Raw genomic sequence first — 24,766 nt, 5'->3', positions numbered from 1 at the left:
GCTGGAGCAGTTGGAAAACAGCCTTTAAAACACGGTACTGTAACTGAAGGGAAGAAGGTCAGTTTCCCTTTAGAGCTAATTAGGCAAGATATGTATGTATGTAGGTATGAATTTAGTAAAAATTCTATCCTGACAGATCAAGGAAGCTTTCAGTGCCAGACAAAACTAATAAAAGACCTGACAAACAAGACATGATGAAATCCAAATCCGAAAGATAAAATAAGCACAATAAAGACGTGCTAACTTCCCTCCTAACTAAAAGAATTTTTAAGATCTTTATAGAAATTTCAGTGATTGACTGAAATGATAGAAAAATGTCTGGAGCACATTTTGGACAAATGGAGAGCTTTGACTGAAGGGAGACAGAGTGCACCTGAAAGCTTGAAGGGTATCAGAGCAGTGCACATTCATGTACTGTAGGTAAACTTCTGTCCCTGGAGGGCTCACTATCTAAGTTGATACCTGAGGCATTGGGGGGTTAAGTCACTCGCCCAAGATGCTAGCAACCATTTATTGATGTTAATTGGTACCAGTTGGGATTTGCGCATGCATCTGGCTGCGAGCTATTCTATAATACTAGTGGGCCGATCAGAAGCAAATGCAGGCATTAGAGGCTGTTAACACCATACTAGCACCTGTGTTTGCTACTGCCCATGATCAGAGCTCTTGTGAGACAACTCGCTCACGGGCTCTGAATGCAACTAGCATGCAAAACAGCGCAAGTAGCATGCAAATGCATGCTAAATATATTCCTACCTAATGATGAGCTTGCAACGCACCAAACCCTACGCCAGCTCAGAGCTGGCGTTATGGTTTGCAGACCATTGAGTTGAATGGTGAGCCATGTCCAGCATGCATTTCCTTTGCTAGCAGGTCCCCTATTCCCCCCAAATGCAGCGACACCCCCACAATCCTCTTGTACTTCTATGCTATAATCAGAGAGAATAGCGTGCTTAAATTTGCATGCTATTATCTCTGATTATAGGGGTGGTAGAGCCCCGCGCTTTTCCAGCACTATTTTTAGAGCACTGTTTGGAACAGGACGGGGCTTTCGATTATATCTACCCATAGGTGCCTAAAAAGTATCACCTCAAAGAAGCTTTTTGATTGTTTGCTTTTCAAGGCGCAAAATTTTGGAAATTTCTATAGTCAGTCTTAGAAATATTACTGGTTATACCATCTTTAAGAAAGGTCTGAAGACATTGTTTCAGATCAGTGTGACAAAGAAATAATCTGATTCATGGTTACCTTTTGTTTTTCCTTATTATTAGCATGCTATTGTTTTTAAAGGTTAAAGTATTTTTTTGTATTATTATGTAAATTCCTAGACTACTGTGCTCTAGAATCTTATTGTAATCAGCTGTGAACTAGTGGAGGAGTGGCCTAGTGGTTAGGGTGGTGGACTTTGGTCCTGGGGAACTGAGGAATTGAGTTCAATTCCCACTTCAGGCACAGGCAGCTCCTTGTGACTCTGGGCAAGTCACTTAACCCTCCATTGCCCCATGTAAGCCGCATTGAGCCTGCCATGAGTGGGAAAGTGCGGGGTACAAATGTAACAACAACAACTATATTAATGGGAAATGGCGGGCTATAAATTAACTGTAACTGTATCATATAGCAGTGGGATTTGAATCCTAGTTCCCCTGGTTATTAACCCACTGCTCTGTTACACGCTACTCCAACAATGTAGAGCTTCCCAAACCTGAACTGGTGACCCCACAGCCAGTCTGGTTTTCAAACTATGTGGTAATTTTTCAATGTGAATGAATCTCCAATGTATGTGACTTTGTGGGGTCCAAGGACAGGTTTGGAAATCCCTGTTGTGGTAGGTCAGTCCACCCATCTCCAGGGAAAGGAGAAATGTGAAACATCCCTTCTTTAGCTGGTTTTGAATGCAAATCTCCTATTGGCTTTGGGCTAGTGACCTTCTCACCTTCTTTCTCTTGCTTTCATAATGAAAAACAGGGTGTGATATGGCATTATGCAGCTCTTTCACAGGTGGTGTTTGCTGATATCTTATCACTATTGTTTGATTGAATTGCATTGTTTATAAGATAAATACCTCTGTTTTTAAACACAAAACCACTATCTTTGAATTAGTTTGTATTTAGTAAGGATATTAACTATTGTTAGGTAGGAATGTCTTTTGCATTAAGATTTTCCCTCAATGCAAATTTTAAAAAAATTGCTTTCAAGGTCAGCACTGGTAGCCTTGAGAAACTGATAACATGGGGTCATACCAGGTTTATAAACAGATGGATCTGTAGAAGCTTTCGTACTCTGCATGTAAAAGCTCAAATTTAACTGGAAAGTGGTTCACCAAAATCTTACTGAGGAACTGATGTTAACGTATTTAATTGTGAAGTTGAATGCCCACCACCATTCCTCTAAGAACTACAGAGTGAACACCCACTAGACAAAATAATTAGTGGATGTGCTAGCCATTTCCCTTTTCTGTTTTAAAGCCCACATATTCTCTTCTGATGCCAGTCAAAAGAGGACAGACAGTGGGTTTTTGATTTGCACAGATTATGCAATCCATAGAGATAACACAGCAACAGGCAGATGATCAAAAGCCCCGCGCTGTTCTAAACAGCGCTCTAAAATAGCGCTGGAACAGTGTGGGGCGCTATTAGACCTATGATCAGAGATAATGCATGCAAATTTAAGCAGTGCAATTATCTCTGATTATGGGGTAGAAGTGTGGGAGAATTGTGCCTGAGCATGCGCTCAGCACAATCCTCCCGCACTTGTTTGACAGGTCTGTGCTGGAGACCAATGAAAAGGGAAGGACATCCATCTTTAAATCGGAAGATGGACGTCCTCAAGTGCCCTGTTGCAGGGACGGCCAAATTTCAAGGGGTGTTGGAGGTATAGCGACGTTTCTGCAATGGGCAGTTAAGGACATCCAAAATTGGATGTTTTTATGAGAAAGACGTCTTTCTCATAGAAACATCCAAATTTTGGACGTCCTCAACTGCCCTCGCTGGCAGGTTTGCTGTAGTGGGGAATGGGGTCCTGCCAGCATGCAAATGCATGCTTTACAGGGCTCACCATTCCTCCCCAATGATCTGCAAACTCTAATGCCAGCTCAGAGCTGGCGTAGGGTTTGTCGCGGCCAGCGACCCAATGTTTGGCGCACTGGATGCTGATCATTGGGGATGAATGCGTTAAGCGCTGATTAGCATGCATTTGCAGGCTACTTGCGCTAAGAGCCCTCGAGCGCGTTGTTTCACGCGCTCGAGGGCGCTGATCATTGGGTGGTAGCAAACGCCAGTGCTAGTATGGCGCTAACAGCCTCTAGCACCGATGTTTGCTTTTGATCATCTGCCTGCAAATGCATTAAAACGTGTGGCTACATACTGTGATAGAACAAAATTAATTCTACCTCCTTTTATTGATGTGCATTTTTGGGGTTTGAATCTTGCCTCCAGGACTGTGCATTTGTTTAATATAGTTTCCCTCCTACTGTGTCTGTACAGCGCTTCTTAACCCAGTCCTTGGGGCATGTCCAGCTACTCAGGTGTGCAGGATATCCACAGTGAATATGCATGAGAGAGATTTTCATTCATTGCCTCTGTGGTATGCAAATCTATCTTATGCATATTCATTGTGGATATCCTTGAAGGCCCATTGACTGGGTGTGTTTCAAGGACTGAGCTGAGAAACAAAGGACCTGTTTTCTTGACACTACGGCAGGGGTAGGCAACCTCGGTCCTTAAGGGCCACAACCCAGTTGAGTTTTCAGGATTTCCCCAATGAATATGCATGAGATCTATTTGCATATAATGGAGGCCTTACATGCAAATACATCTTGCATATTCATTGGGGAAATCCTGAAAACATAAGAACATAAGCATTGCCATACTGGAACAGACCAAAGGTCCATCATGCCCAGCATCCTGTTTCCAACAGTGGCCAATCCAGGTTACAAGTATGTGATAAGATCCCAAAATAGTACAATACATTTTATGCTGCTTATCCTACAAATAAGCAGTGAATTTTCCCCAAGTCCATCTTAATAGTGGCTTATGGACTTTTCTTTAAGGAAGTTATCCTAACCTTTTTTAAACCCTGCTAAGCTAACATTTTACCACATTCTCTGGCAACAAATTCCAGAGTTTAATTACATGTTGAGTAAAGAAATATTTTCTCTGATTTGTTTTAAATGCACTACTTTGTAGCTTCATTGTGTGACCCTAGTCCTAGTATTTTTTGAAAGAGTAAACAAGCAAAGTTCACGTCTACCTATTCCATTCCACTCATTATTTGATAGACCTATATCATGTCCCTCAGCCGTCTTTTCTCCAAGCTGAAGAGCCCTAGCTGCTTTAGCCTTTCCTCATAAAGAAAGTCATCCCATCCCCTTTATAATTTTCGTTGCCCTTCTTTGTACTTTTTCTAATTCCACTATATCTTTTTTGAGAAGCAGTGACCAGAATTGCACACAGTATTTGAGGTGCAGTGGCAAGATGGAGAGATACAAAGGCTTTATAAAGTCGTTATTTTTGTTTTCCAGTCCTTTCCTAATAATACCTAACATTCTATTTGCTTCCTTAGCTGCCGCCTCACACTGAGCAGAGGGTTTCACCATATCATCAGTAGAGAAGGCTGAAGCTCAAGTTATTGTGTTTCTGAGATATTAAAATACTATGCAAACTCACTAATATAATGTCCAAAATGACATTGCCTTGTGTCTGATCTTTAGGAAACTAAGTAGAATGCTTAATTTGCTGTACAGATCACACACTGTAATTTTCTGGCAGGATATATGGACAACATGTGTATTAAGTGCTAGTGTAGTTGACAGCTGTGCTTCTTTATATCTATATAGATATAGCTAGTAGAGAGATAAAAACAGAGATAATATAGCTATGTATAAAACCTTTAGCCCATAGAGAGGCCTGGTGATAATCCCAGGAACTTTGCGATTCTAGAAGTCTTTCCTTACCTCTGTAATTCTGTGTTTATTTAGGTCCTGATCAAATACCCCTGAGGGAAGAATTTGAACAGATCCTGCTTAAAGCCATGCAAGAGATCACTGTGAAAGAGAGGTCCTTGCAGATGAATACGCAGAGTATCTCTATGTCACCAGCACAGCTGCCTTGGCTGGCCAGGTTAACCGCCAGTGTGTCCCGGGACTTGGTGCATGTTGTCGTTACCTACAATTCCTTAGCGGAAGGGATTTCAGAAACGCTGAGATCTCTGAGTGAAACAAAGCATCAGCACAGACTGCCAGATTATGTGGTAGCAATTTGTTCATCAAAGATCCGAGGGAATGAGTTTTGTGTGATAGTCTTGGGTGAGTAACTTCCCATCAATGTGATGGGCAGGTGTTTTGTACTCTGTGCTTGATCTGTTAGGTGAGTTCCGGTTTTCTTCAGTTATTTTTGTTTATCTTTCCCCTCTTTGTCTGATCCCCACATACAGCTTTCAGAACTTTGCACATGAAAATTCACAGTTGCTGTTAAACAACACTCAACATTATTAATTTTTAGATGGGGCAAGACAAGAAGCACATGGTGTCTGCCTCAGTGTTTTCATTATCTTCCTTTCCTCGCATTGTATAGTAATGTCTTCAGGAATGTCATCTAGTGAGATCTTAACTGAAGGGATGGCTCTCTTGCCAAGACCCCTAATGAGACAAAATCTGATTGGACCATAATCTGATTAGTACACTCAGTTCTTGTGTATTAAGTAGTTGAAATTACTGTACTATGTCACAAGATCCTAATTGGTACCCTATCTTCAGAACTTGCAGGCCCATGGGCTTCTAAGCCAGCTTTTAAAGAGAGACTGTTCCTTTTTAAAAGTCTCAGTGGGTTTCATGATTGCAAATCTCTGCTGGGAAGTGCACCAGGGAGTTAAAAATCATTCCCTGTGCATATCTTCCAGGACAGACCTCACTGCTGGCATTGTACTTTTTTCCTTTGAAAAATCACCCCTAACCTGTGGGCTATATTTACTAAAGCAGATTAGTGTGTTGGTGCGCACTATTGCTGTTAATGCATGTTGTTAGTAAATAGGTCCATAGGGCCTGTGGTAAATAATATACATTTATTAGTGTATGGTAATGTGTTGGCACTTTTTAATAAATCTAATTATATATTAATAACTTAGTGTTATAATACCTTTTTATATATGTATTTTTACAAACCTATATGAAATGTTAGTTACACTGGGGCTGATATTCAGCCAGCTAGAGGCAGCCCACATAAGTGCCACGGTTGGTGCTGACCTCAGATATTCAATGCCAGGCCATTTCTGGTGACCGGCATTGAATATCTAGGGTTTTTTTTGGGCTGACGCTAACTTAACCAGCTAAGCAAATATTCAGCACCTACAGGTTAACTTAATAGTGGGCAAAGAGAGAACCGCTATTTATGCGGTCCGATTTGCCCACTAAGCTTAGTCAGTCAGTGCTGAATATTACTGGTTATTGCGCAATATAGCTGGTTAACGTTTCGGCACTAACTGCGAATATTCATTGTAGATAACAGCTTATCTCATACTGAATATTTGTGGATAGGTGCGACATGCTATTTAACTGGTCAGCAGCTGTTTCTGGCTATTTAAATAGCTTTGAATACCCAGTTCCAGGCTGGAGATTTTGGCCCAGTCTTGGTTTTGAACTTCCATTCCAAAGTAGTGTGGGATTTGTAGTGCCTGATCCTGCCCATTGAAATCAGTGCTGCAAGTTCCATAATACACCAGGATGAGGTGGTTAGAAATCCAGGACTGGCACAAATCTCCAGCCTGGAACTGGGTAACTTGGCATCTCTGTGAATATCGGGGGGACTGTGTCGAGAGAAGTCTAAAGAAAGATTGTGTGCCAAAGTTGTTCTAGAAGCAACAAGGAAAGAAGCCCTGACACATGAACTGAATAGGATTGTATATTTTCATTTTGGTTATATTTGTATCATGTTATCAAGTGCTCTTTTGTTTAGCAAGCATAAAACTACACACACTAACATGAAACAATACATGTGATTTTATGTTATCACAGACCAAAATGAAGCAAAAACTACAAAAATGTTAGAAAAGAAATATAAGGGTCAATATTCAAAGCGATTTAACCATCCAGAAACAACTTCTGGCCAGTTAAATTGGCTCAACCAGTTAGTGCTGCTGAAAATAACTGATTAGCACCAAACTGAAAACCAGCTGTTTTGGGAGGCGTTCCAGTAACAGAGTTGGCACTTGGCTGATTAAGTGCCAATATTCAGCACTTAACCAAACAGGTTAACCACATAAATATGACCACATAAAAGTTGGTCCTATCTTTATGTGGTAACCCATAGCTGGTTAAGTGCTGAATATTGCACTTTGCTGGCTATGCATGAGCTGGCGGTGCACAGAAATGGCCTGGCATTGAATTTCTGTGTTTAATGCCAGTGACGGTTAGCAAAACACTGATTGCCGCTGGCTTTATATCGGCCCCAAGAAATAAAAATTTTCCCTCTTCATGCCCTTAGAATGTAAATGTTTGTGTCGTCCTCAGCATGTGGCTCCTCTTCATTAATGCATGAGCCCTAGAGATAATATTGAAAAGTTTTCCCAGCCAGTTTCCCAACAGCTCTTTGTGTTCTAGGTCAGTATCAGTCAAGAGCCCTGGCTGAAAGCATGCTTACGACCAGTGAGTTCTTGAAAGAGATCAGTTATGAACTCATCACAGGAAAAGTCAGTTTCCTGGCATCACATTTCAAAAACACATCATTAGGTGAGTCTTTTGGAAGCTGCAGTGTGAGTCAGAATGAAGTTGCTTCAGTCTGTAGGCTTCACATCTGTTTTGTTTTTTCTGTGTGGGGGAGGTAATTTTATGAAAGAGTTTTTGCATGTAAATACTGTTTTATTCACATAAAAAGCTTAGTAAAGTACCCCACTCATACAAGTATGCATTTTGACAATTAGGCATACTTGTATGCAGTGTAGGTGGGGGCAGAGCATGGGTGGCATCGAGAGAGAACACACTCTCATTCTGTAACTTGGTGCCTAATGTTAGGTGCCAACTCTTGGATTTTATATATGGCGCCCAGATTTGGGTGTGCTTTTGAGATATGTGCACAACTTAATAATCGAACGGCGCCGGCAAAATAGCTGGCCGGCCATCTTCGGGGCTGACGACGCAAAGTGGGCGGAGCCAACTGAATTTTCGAAAAAGATGGCCAGCCATCTTTTTCTTTGCTAATACGGTCGGGCCTGGCCAAATGTCAGATTTCGCCAGGTTTGAGATGGCCGGCATTGGATTTCGGCCATAATGGACAATAATGCTGCTGATCTCAAACCCGACAATTTCCAAGACATTTGATCGTGGGAGGAGCCAGCATTTGTAGTGCTCTGGTCCCCCTCACATGCCAGGACACCAACCAGGCACCCTGGGGGCACTTTTAAAAATTAAAATAACCCCATTAAAATAGCTCCCAGGTGCATAGCTCCCGTACCTTGTTTGCTGAGCCCCCCCAAATCCCCCCCCCCAAAACCCACTCCCCACAAGTCTACACCATTACCATAGCCCTTATGGGTGAAGGGGGGCATCTACATGTGGGTACAGTGGGTTTGGGTTTTGGAGGGCTCCCATTTACCACCAAAAGTGTAATAGGTAGAGGGGGGTGGGCCTGGGTCCACCTGTCTGAAGTCCACTGCACCCACTAAAAACTGCTCCAGGGACCTGCATACTGCTGTCATGGAGCTGGGTATGACATTTGAGGCTGATATACAGGCTGGCAAAAAAAATGTTTTTAAATTTTTTTTTATTTTGGATGGGAGGGGGTTGGTGACCACTGGGGGGGAGTAAGAGGAGGTCATCCCCGATTCCCTCTGGTGGTCCTTTGGTCAGTTAGGGCACCTTTTTGAAGCTTGGTCGTCAAGCCTGTCTTTTTTTTCCCCCCATTATCAGGCGAAGCCGGCCATCTCGTGAGCACACCCCAGTCCCGCTCCCGTCCCGCCTTCACTACCCTACCGACATACCCCCTTGATGTTTCGCCGGCTTCGCGTCGGGAAGCAGTTGAACCTGGCCAAAATCGGCTTTCGATAATACCGATTTGGCCGGGTTCAGGAGATCGCCGGCCATCTCCCGATTTGTGTCGGAAGATGGTCAGGGATATCTTTCGAAAATGAGCTGGATATTGAGTTAAAAATGGATCAGAGCAATTTACTTTAGATTTCCAGTATTCTGTGGGAATGTTTAATGAGTATCCTATGGAAGGATCTTCTTGGGGAGGGATTTTTGGTTCTAATATTTTGGTTTAAGGAGCCTTTAATTTTGGTACCAGTTCTGAAGACCATTCTTCTTCATTCCTTGAATTGGTCTACTGTACCTCATGATCCTTTCCCATCACCCCTGGGGCAATTTCTGAGGGCCAAATTAGAATCTTATATTGTTTCAGTGGTAAAAACCAACCTTCAGGATGGTTTTGTGCCCAACTGTTTGAAGGAAACCAGAATTAAGCAGATCATTGTAACTATAAATCAGCTTCAAATCTGCCCTTTCAAAAATTACAGAGAAGGCTGTTTTCCTTCAAATGAATGAGTACAGTATCTCGAAAGTGAACACCTTTGACCCTAGATAGTTTGGCTTTCAGGAGTGCTATAGCACAGGGGCAATGTTGACTCCTTGACTAATAAAGATGTGAACCTTGATGTTGGCAGGATTGCCTTGCTAATTATGTACACAAGCTCAACATTTGATATTGTGGATCTGCTTCTCAAGCTTCTTTTTGCGGTACTGTAGGTGTTTGTGATAGGATTTAAACTGTTTTAATACAGTATCTGTCTGGACATTCTTTTGCTGTTTAATGGAATGGCACGTGTTCTCAGCTTCATCTTCTGGTCTGCAGTGTTCTGCAAGGATCTGTCCTTGCCACTCTTTTTCTCACTCTCTGCCTTGCCTTGCTGAGAATACTAATTCAAGATTATGGGGTTTGCAGTTGTTATTATGCAGAAGATACACAGTTAATTTACTGTACAGAATCAGAATTGCCTGATCTTGCTGACCTGAACAAATGTTTAACTGCTTGGCCGATTGGGTTCTTGTTCATAAGCTGAAGTTGAATCCAGCTATATCAGAGATATGGATATTCAGAAGAAATGCAAGGCCATCTCTCTCTATCATTATATATCTCAAACATAGAGATTCCACTGGTGGAGGCGATTTATGTTATAGACCCTGATTTGAGTTTCAGCCACATATGTCTAGACTGACTTAAAATCTCTCTCTTCTTCCTGTGGTAGATCTGTTTGTTGTGCCTCTACCTAGAGCAGAAGGATCTTTATCAGTTACTGCATGGTTGGATGCTTAGTAGGTTGGATTATGGAAATGTTCTGGTTGTACATATCTCGCTGCTCAATCAGTCCCGAGAATACAGTTGGTATAGAATATTGCCATCGAATATTGAGAAGAATAATCTGAATCATAGTTATCTGGTGCTAGGGTCCATTTTAGGAGTCAGTGCTCAAGAAAGACCTAGGTGTCATTGTAGCCAATATGCTGAAATCTTCTGCCCAGTGTTTGGCGGTGGCCAAATCTAACAGGATGCTAGGAATTATTATGCAAGGGATACAAAATAAGACTAAAAATATTATAATGCCTCTGTATCGGTCCATGGTGTGACCTTACCTTGAAGACTGCATTCAATTCTGGTCTCTGTATCTCAAAAAAGACATAGCAGAATTAGAAAAGGTTCAAAGAAGAGCGACAAAAATGATAAAGGGGATGGAACTGCTTTTGTATAAGGAAAGGTGTCATGACTGTGGTTGTGACTCCACTTTTCAGTCTCACCTTGTCTTCCGGTAGTCGTCTTCTTCAGAGGTGGCTCCAGTCTGTTCTTTTCTTTGCATTGTTGCCTCTGCTGCCACTTTCTGTGTGTTCCAAGCCTCTCTCTGGTGTTCAGTGTGTTTCAAGTCTGTTTCCTGTAGTCGTGACTTCATCAGTGAAGGCCCTCATAAGGAAGGTGAGGACGTTCATTCAGGGCCTTTGCAAAGCCAAAGGTCTCCAGGTTTGTCAATGTGCTTGCGTAGCACTTCTGCCCTGTTTCCTAGTTGGTGTACTTGTTTAGCACTCCTGTCCTGTTTCCTAGTTAGTGTGCCTGTATGTACTTCTGCTTTAGTTCTTCTGTTTGTCTGTGTGCTAAGGTTAGCACTTCTGCTTTAGTTCTTCAGCTTGCCTGTGTGCTAGTGTTAGCACTTCTGTCTTTGTTATTACCTGTTTGTTCTGTTGTATGTTTGTGTGGTCCAGCCTTGAGCTCTGCCTAGTCTGCCTCACCTAGAACTTTGCCTAGTTTCTTCTTCCTTCTGCTGTTGTGTTTGGGTTCCCATTCGGCCTTGCGGCCCGCATGAGAGGGCTCTGTGTGCATCCGTTCCCGGTCAGCCTTGCGGCCGGTTTGAGTGTTTTCTCTTCTGGCTTTACTTAGTTCTGTCCCTGTGTTCCCTGCCAAGTCCAGTCCTGGTTTGTGTCTTAGTACACCCGGTGTGCTCTTTGCTCTTCTTCTGCCTATGTGCTCATTGCACTTCTAGTCTGCTCCAGTCCTGCTCATTTAGTCCAGTCCTGGTTTGTGTCTTAGTACAGCCTGTGTGATCTGTGCATTTCTAGTTGGTTTCTGCCTGTGTGCTTATTGCACTTCTAGTTTGCGCCATTCCTGCTTGGTTAGTCCAGTCCTGGTTGGAGGGTTTTGCCTGCTGCTGCCGTTTGTCGACAGCAGTCCAAGAGCTCACGTTTCTGAGTCCGTGACTGTTTGCTTAGAGCCTGGGACCATGAAGAGGTTTGGGCTCTTCAGCTAAGTAAAGAGATGGGGGGGGGGGAGGAGGATATGATTGAGGTCTACAAAATCCTGCGTGGTGTGGAGTGGGTGGATGTGAATCAATTTTTCACTCATTCAAAACGTACAGAGACCAGGGGACACTCAATGAAATTGCATGGGAATACTTTTAAAATAAGTAGGAGGAAATATTTTTTCACTCAACGAATAGTTAAGCTCTGGAACTCATTGCCATATGGTGTGGTAACTGCAGTTAGTGTATCTGGGTTTAAAAAAAAAAAAGGTTTGGACAAGTTCCTAGAGGAAAAGTTCATAATCTGTTATTGAGATGTATACGGTCCCAGTTCTTTGGACAAAGCTGGTTTACTTTTCCCACTTCTTTTATCTCTCCGGGATTGGTGGCATGTAATGTTGATATTAATTGGGTTTCTTCCAGGTACTTGTGACCTGGATTGGCCACTGTTGGAAGCAGGATACTAAGCTAGATGGACCATTGGTCTGACCCAGTATGGCTTTTCTAATGTTCGTATGACTTGTGTGTTATGCCCATAGGTTTGCACTCACTACTCTATTGCTTGCAGAATATCATCTTGAATCTATACATCATCAGGCCTTTTTTCTTTTTTTGCCCCTTTGCTTTGGAATTTTCTGCTCTAAAAACACACACTGGGATTGATGCCAGTAGTTCTTATGTTGGGTAGAGTCCAGGGACAGATACCATAATCTTCGCTGTTCTTTTCTGTTAAATTATGGCATTCCTTTCTATTTCTGGTAATATGTACTTGACTGTGAACTGCTTTGCTTTGTTTGTTCAAGAGCGGTATATTAAATTTAATAAACTATAAACCATCATTGGCTCCAAGTTATACAAAGGATTGATTTTTAAGATGTTGACTTTGGTATTTAAGGTTTTATTGCTTGGCAGAAGGAAAATAGTCTTCTACCCATCAAATCTTTTGATTCCTGCCACTCCTTGGACTTTACACTCTCTGGACCAAATTAATATGTTATCCCACCTCCTAAGATGTGGTTTGAATTGATATGATGTATGGCCTTAGCTACTGAGCACCTTTTCTCTGGAATTCTCTACCAGATTTAAAGGTAAATATCACATTCTTCTTTTTCAAGAGTAAGGTGAAAACAAGGCATTGTAGATGGGCCTTTGAGACTAGTTCTGGCCATTGGAGTTGTGTTATGTTATGTTAACAGGTTCTTATAACTCACCAGCTCTCCCAAAAGACACGAGGTAACACAAGTAAATGCTGAAACATATATCAGGGTGTCACAAGGTAAAAACAATAAAAAAAAATAATAATCAGATTATTTATACTAAAACTTAATTAAGGAAACAAATGTACTTTTAACACCTTCTGAAAAACAGATAAATTCCTTAAAGAGCGAATCTGCACTGGTAAATTATTCAAAAGACGAACAGCAGAAATCCAAAAAGAACCAGAAAATATTGCAGTGAATCAAATAGATCTAGTGGATGGAAAAGCTAGTAATAAGTGATTACATGAGCGAGATATAGAATTATTTTTTTAAATCATAAAAGTGTACAAAAGATCTGCAGAACATGCTCCATATAAGGATTTAAAAAACCAAACATAACACTTTAAAATAAATCCTAGTCTGAACTGGCAGCCAGTGCAACCTAAACAATGGAGGAGACGCTCTCTCATACCTAGGGCTAGAATAAATTTGTCTGTGGTGGGTTTATTCTGTGAGTAGGCATCTCGGATTAGGTATTTCATAGGCCTCTGTCTGGTATGTGTTGTGAGAGTTGTCACAATTCTATTCCATTAGCTATTTAAGTTCTGTTAATGTCAATATTATTGTACATTTTCTGTCATCGTATAGATTGAGGGTAAATTTATAAGGGGATGCTAGAAACCCACATAAATAGCAATATTTTAGTTATAAATGTGTATGTGGTAGCATGCATGCATAAATGGGCATAAATAAGCACATAGGATCAATAGTGTGTACTTTACAGAAGGCATACGCTTGGGCGGGGTTTGGAAGGGCACGCAGTGATGTGTATAAATAACAAAACCATACAGTTTATGCACATACTAGGAAAAGCATTTATATCAGCTCTAGGGCTGGTATTAATGTCTGTGCCTGCAATGTAGGCTGGGTTATACTACATGCGCTGGTTTTGTTTGTTTGTTTTTTAAAGGGTGATTATTTAATTGTTATAAATTAAAGCATTTCTTGCTATTACGTACTATGTTAGTTTTAGGTTATTTTATATTGTGTATTATAATGGCTATGAGGGCAGTCCTGTGACTTGGCGCCCCAGTGCTGGGCGGGGTTCGCCTATTCTTTAACAGCAGCCGGATTCCATTATAGAATATTAGTGTAAACCTTCATTAGTTTGCCTTAATGTGAGCACGCCCATTTCCACTAGGTCAGTCAAAAGTGTAGTTGGACGCACCTAAGTGTGGTGTGCAGTATTAGTAACTTAGGGTCCCTTTTACTAAAGCTTAGTGTGTACTAATGGAATTCTAGGAAGCCCATATGTAAAAAATAGGCTTCTTAGCATTTAGTGTGCGCTAATTCTGTTAGCGCACGCTAAGCTTTAGTAAAAGGACCCCCTTAGTGACTGAAAGTTGTGTGAATAAGCGGCAGCCTCTGCCCATGCACTGCCTTTATGTATGCTCCCTCGCAGTTTTGTGCAGCCCTATAGAATAGTACATAGAGGCATATTTTCAAAGCACTTTGGGAGGCTAAGTTCCATAGGTTTCTATGGAACTTTGGGAGGCTAAGTGCTTTGAAAATGAGCCTCATAGTGTACTTACACACGTAAGTTAACACTTGTCTGCGCATTCTCACGTAACTGCCTTTCACATGCCTGGTTAAGGGGTTGATGCGATTTGTATTCATAGTATAATTTACATGGATTGTGTTATGCTTTATACTACGTATTTTAGTAGTATTGTGAATTGCTTTGGTTTGTTACGAACGGAAAGGTGGTGTATCAAATAAAATCTGTGTGTGTTGATACAAAGGGAAGACAGGTCTGTATGTGAGAAAAAGGAACGGGGTATGGTGTGATGTGGCTGTGTGTAACTTTGGAAGTGTGTGGGTGCTGACTTTGAAGGTTGGTTTTGGTGGCATCCTTCACCAATTGCTTCATCTATTTCCCTCTTTTTCTGGATTTGGTAGGTGAGGTAACTTTGTGCCAAACTGCTGGAAGGATGCAGATGGGGGAGGGGTTGGGATGATGTGCTTCTTAATATTCTTCAGATTTGGTTTCTCACAGAAAGTAATGGGAAATATTTTTAGAGGCTTATCGCTCCAAAATGCTGACCCAATGTTTTCTAGTTTACAAACTTGTCCAATATATTCACATTTTCTGTCCGATATTCAAAAGCATTTAACTGGTTAAGATCGGCACCTGGTTGGTTAAATGCCCTCAAATAGGGTATCTGTTGATATTCAGCGGGGTATAACCGGCTATCTCCCGCTGAATATCACCCACAATATAACCAGCTATCCACAGATTTTTTTTTTTATGTGGGTTTGGTGGCTGTCTTTGGCCATGTGTGCAGGTAGGATATCTTTGACCGATTTGAATTTATCTGGCCATCACAGAATATCGGCCATAAAAAACTGGATAATCAATGCCGGTCACCTGAAATGGCCTGGCATTGAATATCTGGCATTAGCATCGACCATGGGAGTTTGCCAGGCTAACTCCCATGGTCTGGATATCAGCCCCTTTGTTATTACTTCCTCAATTTAATGAATTTTCATCCTTTCTCTCGGAGAATTACTGTGCCTGTGGGTAGCTGAACAGATGGACATTTGTCCCTTGAATATAGAGGGAGATTTCCAGTGACCCTGACATGCATAAAACTCCTGATGACACACTATCATATTGGGAGAACAATGAATCTATAATAATCAATATCAACTTTAGTGCTAAACCACTTCCCCTACAGAGCTCAACCTTGGGGGCTACAGCAATATTAATTATCAGTTTAAAATGCTTCAAGCAATACATAATAAATCCACAGTGCAAAGTTGGGGGGGGGGGGGAGAAAAAGCCAAAGGCTAAAAAAAAACTCCACTTATAAATTACAAGAATTAAAAAGCTCCCAACTGAAAGGATGGAAAAAGGTTCAAACGAATGCTTATACAGTTTCTTTAAATAAAGGTATTATTTGGCTCTTGTCGACTGAGAGTACAAATTGCTCAATTCATATAAGAAACATTTATCTTAGTTCCTGTGTCCAAAACATTTTTTTTAGCTGCAAAGTGGAGCTGAAGTTGTCCAACTGAACCCGACAAGGGCCTCTTGCTTTGCTATCCGCTTCATCAGTGGTTACACCTTCTAGAACTAGTTATTACAAAATTACCCAACATATATGTGGATATCAGGGAGGTGTTCACAGGGCATGGGTTTTGGTGGCAAGTGTGCTTAGGCACATATTTTTCATTTAACATGAATAAACCTGTGTTTAGAATTTTTCAAAAAAAGTAAATGTGCTTGTTGGAAAATTGCCTCTATAAATTGTATTGGGAGAGAGAGTTATGAATTACCATTTTCTCTAGTGGGAACTCGAGGTGTGGTAGTTTTATATTAAGGAGTTTTAATGATGATGTTTTGAGGCATTTTATTGCAAACCAAAAATTAATATAGCAAAAATAGAACTAGGAGATTTTTAATTAATATCTTATTTTCCTAGGAGATGATTTAGATAAGTTACTGGAGAGGATACAGCAAAGAAGAGGAGATAATGTAGTAATTCCTTTCAACGGAGATGTGAATGACCAGGTCCTCTCTCTGGAGGCGTCAGAGATGGCTCCCACACCAAGCACGGGTAATGCTTGCCTCTTGCCTTACAGAGGGAAGGGTTAGTTTCCTGAGGATAGCAGTGCCATATTTGAAATAGTCTGCCACAGCTAAACAGATGACTGTCCAGCTCAGTGAGCCAAGGATTTTTATTATTTTTGGGCCTGATATTCAAAAACATTTAAGAGGGCAAGAGGTTTCCACTTAAATCATATTGAGCGAGCCAAGGGAGGATATTCAGTAGCTCTTACTCAGGCAGTGCCACTGAATATTCTCTCTGACCACCACGGCACACTTAGTTCCAGGGCAGTCTGTGGTGGAGTCTGGGCAGAGCCTGGAGTTTTGATACCAGCGATATTTAGTGCCTGTGCCCACCTAGTTATCTGGGCAAGTAGGGCCACTTAAATAGCTGTCTTATTCTTGCCTGGTTAGCTAGATGGAGTATGGCACTGAATATCATTTGTACCCACATAACTTGTGGGCACTGCCAAAGATCAGAATGGTGCCTGGCACTAGTCCCTCTAAGCTGAGCGGGAGTCCTCCAACTGCACTGCTGCCAGTGGAGTTGGTGGTTGAATATTGTGTTTTCAGTGTCTAGAGACCTGCAGAGCTTGCCTGTCTTTGGCTGTGGAAACATGATAGTGAAACAGCACTACCCACTGTGTGGAGGGCTCCTGCTCAGCTTAGAGGAAACAGTGGGCCGGCACTGAATATCTGGGTCTTTTTTGTTTTTAGCCACCATCATTCAGCCAGCTGAATATAGATCCGTTTATTTTTAGCAGTTATTACAAATTCTGGTGAATACCTTAAAACTGACATTCTCTCTCCAGAACTGTGTGCCATTTGCTGAACAGAAACATTGTGTGATAACTGTGAACTTGTGTATGTAGCTCACTTTAAAATTGTATTATAGGGTCCCAAACATTTCCCTTTTGGACCCTGCCCAATGAGGAGGTATAACATTTTAAGAACCACCAGAGAAATAAATGCCCTCAAAATCTAAATTATGATGTATCGTCTGTTTTTATGGAACATTTTGGATCTTTATAAAACTAGTGTCTTCCTGTTCAGCTTTTGTTCTTTAATGTTCCTAGTTATCCCCTAAAAGGAGCCTTATGTAAGCATGTACCTGAAGAAACTGTCCAGGACCCTTTAGGTGTCTAGATCTGAAGATCTGAGGTATGTATAGAGCTGTTGTTCATTTAAATAATTGCATGCCTCTACCATTTGCTTCCTAGATCCAGACGCTGAAGTCTTCCAGATCTACCCGCCTCAGCTTACTGTTGCCAGAAAGCTTTTGTCACAGGTGTGTTCTATTGCAGACAGTGGCAGCCAAAGTCTGGATCTGGGTCGCTTCAGCAAAGTGGACTTTCTCATCTTAGTCCCTCGCTCAGAAATCTTGGTGCAGCAAACCCTTCAGCGCATTCGCCAATCAGGTAAGAAGAATGAGAGGAAATGCAAAGGATGAAGATGCCAAGGGGAAGATATTCAGCCGGTGGCAGTCACTGTTTTGCCCTGATATTCAACACCGAGCCATGTCTGGGCTCTGTCACTGAACACTCGGGCATACTTGGCCACCTAAAACTTAGCCAGTGCGATATTGAGCACTTCACTGGCTAGGAAGAACCACATAAAGATAGGACTGTGTTGTATGTGATCCTGCTTATGCGGTTATCTTAGCTGGTTAAGTGCTGAATATCTGAATGCCCCCAAAATAGCTGGTTTTGGCTCGGACTCTTAACAGAGCATTTTTAGCAGCGCTATCTGCTGGATTCTGTGTAGCATGCCTAGAGGTCCGCATCAAAATCCAGTTGTATTCTGTAACAATGCACGTAACTTAATTGGCTTAACAAGCTAATCAGCATTGATAACAGCACTTAACATGCAATAATGATCACTGGCAATAATTAGAATTTATGCACACAGCTCACTAAAGGGTCCTTGTACTTAGGTGCCTATGCAAATCCAACACGTGTCAAATTGGAACTACTGCCTGGCTACCGCATGCCGCAGTCGGTAATTCCATTTTTGACGCGTGTCCAAAACATGCGGTAGAAAATATTTTCTATTTTTCACAGCATGGCGCTTACCTTACAGTAATCAGCAGTTTACGCGCACTGACGATTACAGCTCAGTTAACGCGTGAGACCTTACCATTAAGTCAGTGGGTGGTGAAGATGATCACCATAGACTTACTGAGCTAATCTAATAGTAGATAATACAGAGACGAAGAGAGGAATGTTGAGTATTCATATAACACGGTATTGATGATCATGTTAAATTGCACTGAGTTGTTAAAGATTGAAATCTGTTACTAATCATTATAGGGGACATAAAACATATAAGAGACCCATCATTGAGTTAATACACAGAGGGAAGTAATAACAAAGTCACATAAAATAGGGGATTAACGGTATAAGGTTAGGAACTACAGGGAATGGCTAGAAGAGTATAAGGAGGGGAGGGGAAATATGATTAGAAGATGACGAATATACTAAATAAAAATTAGAACAGAAAAAGGGAGAGGCGTTGATGGTGACCTAATTCCAATAGGAATAGAAAGGGATAGTAGGGGGGGAGAGGGGAGGGGAAGAGGGAGGGGGGGTTATAAGAGAACTTACCAGAAAACATTAATGATATCTGAAAAGAGGGATAGATTGCTCGCTCGAATGTCAAGAACAGAGGGGGGGGGGGGGGGGCTGGAGGCTGGGCTGGCTCCTCTCGGGCACCAAGATCACACAAAAATATGGAAATGGATGGGCCAAAACAGACACACTAATTAAGGTTGTGACGTGGAACGTGGGAGGTATCCCTTCGCCCATTAAAAGATCAAAAATCTTAAGACACCTCCAACGGCTTAGAGCTGACATAGCCTTTTTACAAGAGACACATTTATCTGCAGAAGAACATGCTAAGCTGAATAAATGGTGGATGGGAGAATGTGTGTCAACAGCAGCGATAGGGCGAAAAAGGGGAGTGGCAATTCTCATTAGAAAAGGTATAGCAAGCCGTATTCATAAGATAATCCAGGACCCAGAGGGACGATATGTGTTAGCTATTGTCACAATTAATAGACAAAAACTCTTACTGGGCAGTGTATATGCTCCAAATGTCTTAGATCTTAAATTCTACAAGAAACTAGTGGCAAAAATAGTACATAATATTGGGAGGAGATTTTAATATGACCTGGGACCCACAACTAGATCGCTCGCACCCTTCGGCAACAACCCACCGGACACAAACTAGAGGGTTACCTGAATTCTGCACCACACTAGATCTCATAGATATATGGAGGACATTGCATCCTGGGACTATAGAGTATACACATATGTCGAGGGCCCATGGCACCTCTTCTAGGATTGATTATCTACTAGCATCAAGCACACTATTTCCCACAGTTAGAGACGCAGACATAGGACCATGCGTAATCTAGGATCATGCGATGGTACATATGAATTGGGTGGGGGGGCCGGAAGAAGAGAAGTTTCGGGGGTGGACGTTCCCAACGTATCTAGTAAATAATGTGAAATTTCGAGAACATTTACAAACGAAATGGGCTGAGTACAAACATTTTAATGAGGAAACAGCATCAACCTCAACTAATTTTTGGGAAGCCGCAAAGGTGGTCTTGCGGGGAGAAATTATCAGTTTCACTACCCAATATAAACGTGCAAGAGATAGGGAAATTTTGCGACTTGAGAAACAATTGCGAGAAGTGAATAGACACTATGGCTTAAATCCTTGTCCTCGACTTAGGCAGGAGGTGCTGGAGATACAGGCGGCTCTCAACTCCTTACTTCATGACAGGGAAGTGAAATCCCAAACATATTATCGATTTCAATTATATAAATTTGGGAATAAGGGAGGGAAATTTTTGGCAAGAATCATTGCCCCTAGATACGCTTCCAGAAATATCACTAGTTTAAAAACACAAGAGGGGAATTTGATACATTCTAATAAAGAAATCAGACAGGCATTTAAAACATATTATCAACACTTATATAGCTCCACAGAACAGGAAGGATTATCAGGCAAGCAATATCTTCAAAACCTTACGATCCCAAAGATAAACGAGCATGACCGCAATTTATTGAATGAGGAGATTAGTGAGGATGAGATCACATGGGCTATAGGACACAGTAAGACGGGCAAAGCTCCAGGTCCCGATGGATACAAAGCACAATTCTACAAATTAGTGGGAGAGTCGATAGTACCTACATTAACTAAAGTGTTTAATGAATGGATATCAAATGGTACACTACCTGAGCATTTAAATCTAGCACGCATAATAGTGTTTCCAAAGCCTAATCGAGATGCGCAACTAGTAACGTCATATCGACCTATATCGCTTATTAACCATGAAGCAAAACTATTCGCAAAAATTTTAGCAAATAGATTAGGCCGTGTTCTACCAAAAATAATTCATGAAGCTCAAGTTGGTTTTGTGCAGGGCAGGTCGGTTGCCAAGAACATCCGACGAATCTTGACATCATTGGAATATCTAGGGCACACTAATAAACAAGCTTTAATGATTAGTTTCGACGCTGAAAAGGCGTTTGACAGAGTGGAATGGTCTTTCTTATATGAGGTGATGGAGGGGTATGGTATACAAGGCGAGTTTGTACAGGCGATTAGAGCTCTGTACGCAGCCCCTCGAGCGCAAGTAATGGTTAATGGGAACCTATCTGAGGAAATTCATATAGGCAGGGGAACGAGACAAGGTTGCCCGCTATCGCCCTTACTTTTTGCATTATATTTGGACCCTCTAATTAGAGATATTCAGGATTGCCCAGCGGTGCCTGGAGTAGATATACAACATCAGATGTTCAAATTGGCTGCATTTGCTGACGACTTGCTAATCATTTTAAAGAACCCAAAAGAAGCGTTGGATAATGTATTAGAAATTTTTAGTGAATTCGGAGATTACTCGGGATTCACGCTAAATCTTGACAAATCGGAGGCCCTAGCTATAAATGCAGATGCCCATAGTTTGTGGCCCATAGATTTCCCGTTAAAATGGGCAACTAAATGTTTTAAATATTTGGGCATCTTGCTTCCGGTAAATACAAGAGACTTATATGATCTAAATGTTAGCAAACTCAAAGAGCAGACCATGCACCAGTTAGATTCCTGGCACAACCTTACGATATCTTTGGCAGGGAGGATATGTTTAGCGAGGATGGTAATAATGCCGAGGTGGCTGTATGTCTTACAGGTTTTACCACTAAGACTCAAGCAAACTGACATAAAATGCTTTTATAAAATCCTGATGAAATTCTGTTGGGCGGGGAAAAGGGCCAAACTTCAACAGAAATTCCTACTAGGCGGGTGGAGACAAGGGGGAATGGGGATTCCAAATATTAAATACTACAATATGGCTTGCTTGCTACGACAGGTTAGAGATTGGTTATTGAATACATCAGCTCATACACCACTTGAGTATGAGACAGTGTACTTTGCCCCATATAATTATATAGCGCTATTATATACTCAGAATAAAATACTCCACCATAGATTTAAACATAGTGTATTGCTACAGCCCATCAGGGAAGCATGGAGATATATAGGGAAACTCCTGGGGGGAGACCCATCTAACACCGAGCTACTAACTATTTGGGGCAACCCGATGTTTAGGCCGGGGATGGAGAATCAAACCTTTGTCACATGGGAAAGAAATGGCATAGTAACCATGAAAGATATACTGGGGGCTGACGGGCATATCAAAGCGGTAACACAAATGCAAATTACTGCACAATGGAGGGACCGTTTTGCGCATTGCCAACTCACGCATTATGTGCGCACACTAAATACAGAAGAGATTAGGAAGCAATTAGGTGAGAAAGTAAGAACATTCTTTGAATAAATAGCTGAAGAGGTCCCATCGATCTCCAGCATACATTCGAAACTATGGGGACTGATGCCTAGGAGAGAGGTTAGCCAACTCCGTCAGAAGTGGGAAACAGATATAGGCAGGGCATTGACAGAATGGAATATTGTAAAACAAATACAGGATATACCCAGAATAGTAGGAGGGGCAGGCCTTAGGGAATGTGCGTTTCGTATTCTGCATAGGGCTTATTTTACCCAGACACAATTATTCAAGTCGGGGCATTCATACCGCTACCTGCCTGAAATGTCAGAGAGCAGATAACACGCTATATCACGCGATATGGGTGTGCCCTTTAATACAACGATACTGGAGACAAATAGCTGTATTTCTGTCTACAATTGTGAAATGTAACATAGCATTGAATCCCTTATGTTTAGTATTAGATAAACATGACGCCTATCCCAGATTAAACAAAGACAAAATAATGCTGTGTCGTAAAGTATGTCTCATCGCAAAAAAAATGTATAATGCAGCACTGGACCTCCGCACACCCTCCGACCTTCTGGCATTGGCGGAACCAGGTACACCAATTGCTGACTTGGGAAGCAAGAGAGGCAAAAGGAACATACAAGCAAAAAATGCGCTTTCTAAAGATTTGGGGAGGTTATTTGGACGGGATGACTCATAAAGGGAGAAGTCGAATTCTTAATACTTTGTAATATATTTATATATATATATTTTTTTTGGATGTCAATTGTGGTAACAGAAGACTCATCTATAGGTTAATAGGGGGGGAGGGGGGTCTATTGACCAAGCTGTACTAGGGGGTATATCATACAGCTGAGATCAAAGGGTAACAAATGAGAAACATAGGCAGTGGAGGATGATAATATTTATTTTATTATGTAAATGATGTTATATATATATATATATTATTTTTTTCCTTTTTTTTCTTTTGTCAACAATTTTACAATGGTATGTCAGTTTATCGGAAGGGAGGGTTGGGAAGGGGGGGGAAGGGAAAGGGGGGGAAAATTATTATTACAAAATATTGTTGATGTTATACTTAATTGACTGAGATGTATATGTACTAAATTTGGTATATGTATAATGATTTGGCATTATGATAATATAATAAAAAAGTTGAAACATAAGTCAGTGGGTGGCAGTAAGGTCTCAGGCTGACGATGGCCACGCGCTGGTTTTAATTTTGTCGCACTTCCATTTTTGGCCACAAAAAAAAAGATCTTTTTTCTAGGTGCGCTGAAAAATGGATCAGCGCACGTCCAAAACGCATGCCTACACTAGCGCAGACCATTTTTCAGTGCACCTCAGTAAAAGGGCCCCTAAGCATATTCTGTAATGAACTGCACCTAAATTTCAACGCGCACAGTTCAAAAGGGGTGTGACTATGGACAGGGAAATGGGTGTTTCATGGCTATTACAAAATTTACACATGTAGTTATGGAATGTGGCCCAGTGCGTGTAAATCTATGCACAGGGATTTACTCCCTATGCAGTTAAGTGCCACTGAATATGCCCAGTGATCCCAAGACAGGCAATTTAAATGGCCAGAAGCCTCACCTGGTCATTTAAATTGTTTTGAATCAGGGGCGTATCTGCTATGGGGCCACGGGGGCTTGGCCCCCGTAGATTTGCCCCTGGACCCCCCTACTGACGACCCTCTCAACCCCACCTCCTCCCGCCGTCACTCCGCCGTCGTGCCTCACCTCCCTTTGCTGGCGGGGGACCCCAACCCCCGCCAGCCGAAGTCTCCTTCCTTCGTTTGGGTTTGGTTTCTGACGTCCTGCACGCACGTACAACGTGCAGGACGTCAGACTCACGGGGGGGGGTGTTTAAAGTAGTTGGAGGTGGTGTTGGCGGCAGGCGGGGGGTGGTGGTGTCGTCGTTGTCTTCAGCGGGGGGGGGGGGGGCTAAAATGTGCCCTCTCACCTCGGCTCTGGCCCCCCCCTACCGTAAAGTTCAGATACGCCCCTGTTTTGAATAGCTGTCCTTAAGAGACTCTACTTTTAATTTAAGTAGGTCCAATTCTCATGATGTTTTTATAGTGTTATTTTACTCTTTGTTCTCAACTTTATTGTCTTGAAAAAAAAAAGCAGATATTCTTTGTTTTTGGTAGGCGTTCTTGTGGATCTCGGTCTGGAGGATGGTGGCGTTGCTTATCAGAGAGCTGAGAAATATGTTGTCCGACTAGACAGTGATATTCAGACAAAATTTGAGGCTTTTATGAAAAGAGTGAAACAAAACCCCTACACGCTCTTTGTTTTGGTGCATGACAATTCCCATGTGGATCTAACCAGGTGAGTTTATTTTATAAGCAACACAGCAAAGTAGCTATGAAATGCAATAAAAATATAG

At 41.7% G+C, this 24,766-nt stretch overlaps 1 protein-coding gene across 2 annotated transcripts in view; it reads left to right on the top strand.

Moving 5' to 3' along the window:
• The window catches only part of GREB1L (GREB1 like retinoic acid receptor coactivator), a 294,440-nt gene that overhangs the window by 140,118 nt on the left and 129,556 nt on the right, over positions 1 to 24,766 (top strand). For both annotated transcript variants that reach the window (XM_030212882.1, XM_030212875.1), the window contains 5 exons: positions 4,976 to 5,302; positions 7,592 to 7,720; positions 16,451 to 16,585; positions 17,796 to 17,993; positions 24,528 to 24,708. In XM_030212882.1, the coding sequence (XP_030068742.1) occupies positions 4,976 to 5,302; positions 7,592 to 7,720; positions 16,451 to 16,585; positions 17,796 to 17,993; positions 24,528 to 24,708 (970 nt within the window). The remainder of the gene's footprint in view (positions 1 to 4,975; positions 5,303 to 7,591; positions 7,721 to 16,450; positions 16,586 to 17,795; positions 17,994 to 24,527; positions 24,709 to 24,766) is intronic.

Source organism: Microcaecilia unicolor, chromosome 1 (genome assembly GCF_901765095.1).
Source record: "Microcaecilia unicolor chromosome 1, aMicUni1.1, whole genome shotgun sequence".
NCBI lineage: Eukaryota > Metazoa > Chordata > Amphibia > Gymnophiona > Siphonopidae > Microcaecilia > Microcaecilia unicolor.
Note: the sequence above shows the minus strand (reverse complement) of the source record. Positions and strands in the feature narration are given on the sequence as shown.